The 6,105-nt window shown below is 39.8% G+C and overlaps 1 protein-coding gene across 1 annotated transcript in view; it reads right to left on the reverse strand.

Moving 5' to 3' along the window:
- LOC104494295 (adenylate cyclase type 2-like) overlaps positions 1–4,911 on the reverse strand; it is a gene marked incomplete at its 3' end in the record, with an annotated part of 102,181 nt that extends 97,270 nt beyond the window's left edge. The window contains exons 1-2 of the mRNA XM_010137105.1: positions 4,902–4,911; positions 4,129–4,205 (exon numbers count right to left, since the gene is read on the reverse strand). Of these exons, the coding sequence (XP_010135407.1) occupies positions 4,129–4,205; positions 4,902–4,911 (87 nt within the window). The remainder of the gene's footprint in view (positions 1–4,128; positions 4,206–4,901) is intronic.
- Between the last annotated feature and the right edge of the window lie 1,194 nt (positions 4,912–6,105).

Consider the following 6,105-nt stretch of genomic DNA (forward strand, 5'->3'; position numbering starts at 1 on the left):
CATGTTGATAAGAGTCCTGCTAAGCCTTTGCTTCAAGCTGAACAGCCCCAGCTCTCTCAGCTTGTCTTCAAATGAAAGATGTTCCAGTCCCTCAGTTCCCTTTGTAGCTCTTCACTGGACTCACTCCAGTAAATCTATTTATTTTGTACTGGACATGGCTCTTCCCAATGTAGCCCCGGGCATGATCACATGACCAGGTCCAGCAAAGTACCACCCAAAACCGTGAGGAAGTCTAAGACCTGACAGACCTATGCCTCTGACACACTGACCCACGGAAACTTTGCAACTATCAGAGTAGACTTACACATCAAGAAGCCCTGGAAATCTTCAGTGTTTGTGGTTATCAGAGTACCCACCAAGAGCAGTTCTTGAAAGTGAAAAAGATAAAAGGAGAGGTCACGGTGAGAAGGAAGAAATATAGTGCAGAGTGCTGCAGTGCACAAGATGTTTCAGAGAGCAAGTAGTACCCGAGTATGCTACCCAGTAACCCAGCAGCTTCCCAAGAAAGGCGAGCATACCTCTTCCTGACCTTATTTACTAACAAGCAGGAGCATGTGGATGCTGAAACTGAGAAACACAGTCACTCCTCGCCTAGAGAGCAGGAGGCCTTCGAGACACACAAAGGTCCACAAAGGACAATACCCCTGGTGAGCTGACATTTGCTGTGGCAGCTGTCAGAATGAGGGGGAAATAACCAGAAAGGTGATAAAGGGTCATGGCTGGGGTGTATCTGGTAGAAAAAAATTAGCATAGTAAAGGGCTTGAACAAAGGAAACGGGTTTCCTTTGCACAGATCAATAGTGCCATTTAAACAGCTCAAGAAGAATCTGCTGCAAAGGAAAGACATGGTAAAGTGAAATGACTGAGCAGTATGACTTCACTTACAGAAACCTGCTAACCTTAGTGGATGGTTTTTTGCAAACTATGTTTTTCCCCAAGTACATACTTTATGGCAATCCAGAGAAGAAACACACGAAATTGCCAAGTAAAGGAGCCTCTCAATGACTACCATGAAATTCTGTGAATGTGTACAGAATGGTAACAGCATAATGTTAATAGAAAGGAAAAAAACAAGATTTCTTCATTAGGAGAACTGCCAAAAGAGGATATAACACCTCCTTGGAAAATTTTACTAATTATAGAAACAACATGATTAGAAATGTATGATGTCAGAAGAGTAGACAAAACCATGTTAAGATAATCTAAACTTTGAGGGAGAAAAACAATGAAAAATTCATAGCATTGCCATGAGGCTAAGACAGGATCTGTAGCACTTACTCAAAACTCTGTGTTATCCCCCTGCAACACCCGCCTTTCCCAACAGTTTTCAAATTGTCTGCTAATACATTCCCAAAGACTTTAACACAGGGCGAGATTACTCTTGGGTTGCTTCACAGTGCCTTTGGGACCTCAGCCTTTTGTTCTGCTCAGACCTGTCTGTTTGCAGCCCTGGCTGTTATGCCCATGGGCCTCCACATGCCAACCCAAACAGTGTTGCTGTGGTGGGTTCTCATGGGAAAGGATTGCCTCTGGTGTGGGTATCGCCTCTGGTGTGGGTATCGCCTCTGGTGTGGGTATCGCCTCTGGTGTGGGTATCGCCTATTTTGTGGGTATCGCCTCTGGTGTGGGTATCGCCTCTTTTCTCACCTTTTCCCTCTCTTCAGTTGTGGGGTCTGGTTTTCACTAGGGGACCTGCTAATAAGAATGCAGAGAGCTTAACAGCCAAGTAATGCACAGCACCTGCCCCTGACATAAGCATCTTCCAGCCAGCACTAACAGCATCCCATGCAGGAACAATCACCTGGGAGTCTGAGCAGGTCCTGAAGAAAACCACATAGCCCACACCACCCACTGCACCAGAGAGGACACACAGGGAAGGATGCTCCGGGGTCCCCCTGATGCTTCTCCTCCAAGCTGGCCACTGGGGAGAGTCTGTCCTTTCTGATTTCTCTCTCCTATTTTGTTTTCGTTTCTTCATCACTAGAGTCAACGCATGCCACCAGCTACAAACCCCACCAATAAATCATCACATGTGAACTTGTCCCAACACCTTTATGCAACACTGTCCCCTCAACTTTTGAAACCACAAAGTGACTTCCAACTTTGGAAAGTGGTCAGACTTTGACCTGAGGACTACAACCTTTAAATGAACCCTGAGGAGCAATGGTGCTAGCACCCTGGATACCACTTCCTTACAAAGACAGTACTGCTGTTGTGAAAGAGGCAGTCCAGGTTTCTTTCCCCTCTGACTCCAGACAAACCTTTTAGCAGGGCAAAAGACAGAGGTGTGAGATGCAAAGGCTGAACATTAATGTAGGAAGGGACAGGTGTACCAAACCTAGTAATCACCATCATCCTCTCTTTTCCAGTTTTCACCTGTAAAAATCGCATGTACTTTATTCACAACACTCCTCAAGCACAACAGAAAGAGGAAGAGGGTATTCATACATTAATTTCCCACTGCCCCCTTTTTTCAAACAGCCTTTTTTTAGGAACACTAATCCCTGCTAGATCATGGATACAGATCAAAGCTGTTCATTCTCTTACAGGGATTTAATTTCAATTGCAATTTCAAGAAAAAGATGCGGGTAAAATAATTTCATGGTAATTCCTATAAATTCAAGCTCTTTTGATAACACAGATAGGCCTTCAGTTGAGATGGTCAGTCAGAGGTTTGGCCATATTTATGCAAAGGCTGAAAGAAGATTAAACTGGAGAGAAGTTACACAGAAATTTTATCAAGGCTTGAATTTAACCTGACAGCCAAGCAGATTCACCATTAGCACAGTCATCCCAAACTTCTCACTGTGTGCCTGTGTACTGTTCAAGGTCAAACGCTTTTCTCAGCCCTGTTTTTTTCCCAAATCCAACCCTTATTGTCATACTGCAGTTGGTGTTTGTTCTCCAGAAATTTTTGTGGATTAATTTTGGAATTGTGAGTATACTGATGTGGAAATAAATCAAAAATTATAATACAGATAATGTCTTTGTCACTGAGAAATTCTTAAGATTAATTTCTCACACACACACACTCTGTTTTGAAAAATATAATCCTGGTAATTTCAGTATATAAGTAATTATAAACTGGTATTACTTTAATGTAACATCTGTATTTAAAGCAATATTATATAAAAATTGAAGTAATTTTGCAATAGAGAGCAGCAATTCTTTTAAATACATAGTCCTTCACATTCTAAATATTGTAGTTATGTTTATAAACTGTTTATTTAAAGAATCTTGCAGGCCCAGATACTCACAGACTAGCAATCTGATTTCATGTACTCTTAATTGTATCTATGTTCTAATTAGGAAGAGATTCATTATGTAGCTGTAGGATTACTTAAATGTGGTAAACTAAATTAATCCCAGTAGAAGGTATATATAGAAAAAAATTATTCCAGTCTGTTTTAACAAGCATGGTGTTTCATGTATCATTGTACTGCAAATATTAAAATTACTCAACAATTAATTTACATGTTATTTTGCAGAAGGTTCTGGCCATCGCTTGTTGAAAAGATTGTGTTACTTTATTTCACACCTTCCTTTTCACACCACAAAGATTTTTCTCCTCAAAAGTTTTCAGCAGAACAATTTGTATGGAAGTTTGGGTCCCCAAAGGAAGTACCAGCATCCCAGAAAACATGTCACACCTTTCCAGGAATTAGAATAGCACCTTCTCACAGTGAAATGTGTCTAGGCAGTATATACCACACATCACAGGAAAATGTACCTGAATTAAACAATTAAATGTTTGGCATGTTTCTCCACTTAATAGAATCATAGAGTAGTTTAGGTTGGAAGGAACCTCTGGAGGTCATTCAGTCTAACCTCCTGGCTGGTTTCAAAGATAGATAAAGTTCAAATTGCTTCATATAATGGGCACAAATCTTGAATTAATTTATTTTTGGCTACCAAAACTGTATGTGCTTTTTTATAGTGATGAGTAAATTAAAAGTTTTAAACAGAGAAATAAAACATAAAAACCTGAACCATTCTTTACTTTTTTTTCCCCTTTTAGTAGGAAATAACATTTGTATTATCAATAATGGTGTTGAGTTTTGCAAGTAAGCAGAACAAGGCAATTCCTTCAAAATAAGAGGAATACTTTTCATCTCTTTTTTGACATACCCAATCCCAAATCTCTATCAAAGCCTGATCCACAAATCCAGTCAAGTTCCTGATCTTACCTGATACAACAGGAATAACTGCCAAAATTAGAAGAGTCACAAAGAGTTTTAAAAAAAAAGTGGTCACATTTCACCTAAATTATGCCACAGTCTCAGTGGAACTGCACAACTTTGCCCATGAAAAAATAGCTGGAAAATAAGGGCAAGAATTTCCAGACACTGTTGGGAGCGCAATGACAAAAGAAACACTCCAAGAGAAGTGTGAAATACAAACATGCTCCTTGCGGTTATTATGACAATACAGTAGTGATTCTCTCAGGTTTTTTGCTATCTGATTGTTCACATGCACAGAAACACCTGGAAACACACAGACATCCACATTAACAGATAAGGCTAAATGCTACCTGCTCATAAATGTGTGGATGATACTATAGAAATCAATAGAAAACACGCATGGCTTGTCATAAGGTGATACTCTCAACAAAACTCTGAGGAGACTGACTGACTACAAATAAATGTTCTATGTCAAACCCAAAGTCACTGCTGACCTGATATAGTGCTAACAAAATAAATGGAAAAAAATAATTTCATGGCCTTCAGAAGCAGCTACACTTTACACCACCTCCATGACAGCTGAAGTGAAAAAATAAATTCTTGAAGTCAATTCAAAGGCCTGAGCATTTAAATAAGCCAGAGCAATGAAGTGAATTATATACTAAGCTTAGGCCCTGCATCCCGCATTTCTTTCCCAGGCAGCCTATTCAGAGGACTAACCGACTACCATCGCCCACAAATCTATGCCAATATATATTCTTTCACAAACTAAGCTGTCCATTTCTTCTCCCCAGATGCATTCAGCTGCCTGATCAGTGGTACAGAGGAATCTTACACAAACACCCAGCATGAAGAAAACTTCATTCAGGTCAGGGGGAAATGTTTCCTCTGTTTTTATTTCTGTTGTCTCAGATGGGGGGGAAAAATGGAACTACTTGGGAGCAACAGGATATATTTTTGCTTCTCCCCATTAGCATCCCAATTTCCTCCCGCTGCTGCAGTGGCAGGTTAAAAGTGAGCCATAACAGACTGATTATCACTATGTCTAATGTAAACAGTAAGGCACAGGTATTAATTCCACTTAAATGACTGGATAAAGGCAGACTGACAAGCTATAGCTGTAACATACAATGTAAGATTTAAAGACTAAAAAGACTCTACAGAGAGCACTAACACTGCTTTGACCGGTGAAGGAGTGTTTCACCTCACATTAGCCTGGCAAGTTGTAGGTTAATAATGTAACATAGCCCTGGGTCTTTCAACAGTCCAGTGAGAGGGAAGTTAATAACTCTCTGCCATCACGTAGGAAGGGGTTTATCCAGACAAGAAAGGAGAAAAGGCTGATGAATCTGAAGGAAACATACACATTCAGATCGAATTTCTGTTCCATGAATAAAAATGTAGAGCTTGCGTAAGAACAGCTTTCCTATGCATAAGAACATGATGCCCAGCCACATGGTTAGACAGATGCTGCAAACACCCAGACAGAATGAGAGAAGCTTTGGAGATGATTTTAGTTTTAGTTAAGGGTAACTAAACCTAAGTGTGATCTTCCTTTAGTTGTTGCATCCCATCTCAAAAACATTTGCAACTTTGTGGCTTTCTATTTTCCTATTTTGTAAAAAAATTGTTTATTTTACAATTTTTTTATTTCAACTTGGATTGTGTCACTGGTGTTTGGTAGGTAACTGGTAAATATCTTAAGTATCCTTAAAAATATCCTTAAAAATCCTGAACAGTAATTCTTAAAAATCAGATACTGAATCACGCTCTCAGAGTGTTCAGTACCATTACAGAGAATGTAAAAGCAAGTGTTGAGCTAGATAAAATGCTTGTGAACTAGGTCAGCAGGAGCGTGTATGGAAGAGATGTCTTCTGATGATAAGCACGAACCAATGACTTCAGAAACATACAAGCAATGGCT

Source organism: Buceros rhinoceros, unplaced genomic scaffold (assembly GCF_000710305.1).
Source record: "Buceros rhinoceros silvestris isolate BGI_N320 unplaced genomic scaffold, ASM71030v1 scaffold5295, whole genome shotgun sequence".
Taxonomy (NCBI): Eukaryota; Metazoa; Chordata; class Aves; order Bucerotiformes; family Bucerotidae; genus Buceros; species Buceros rhinoceros.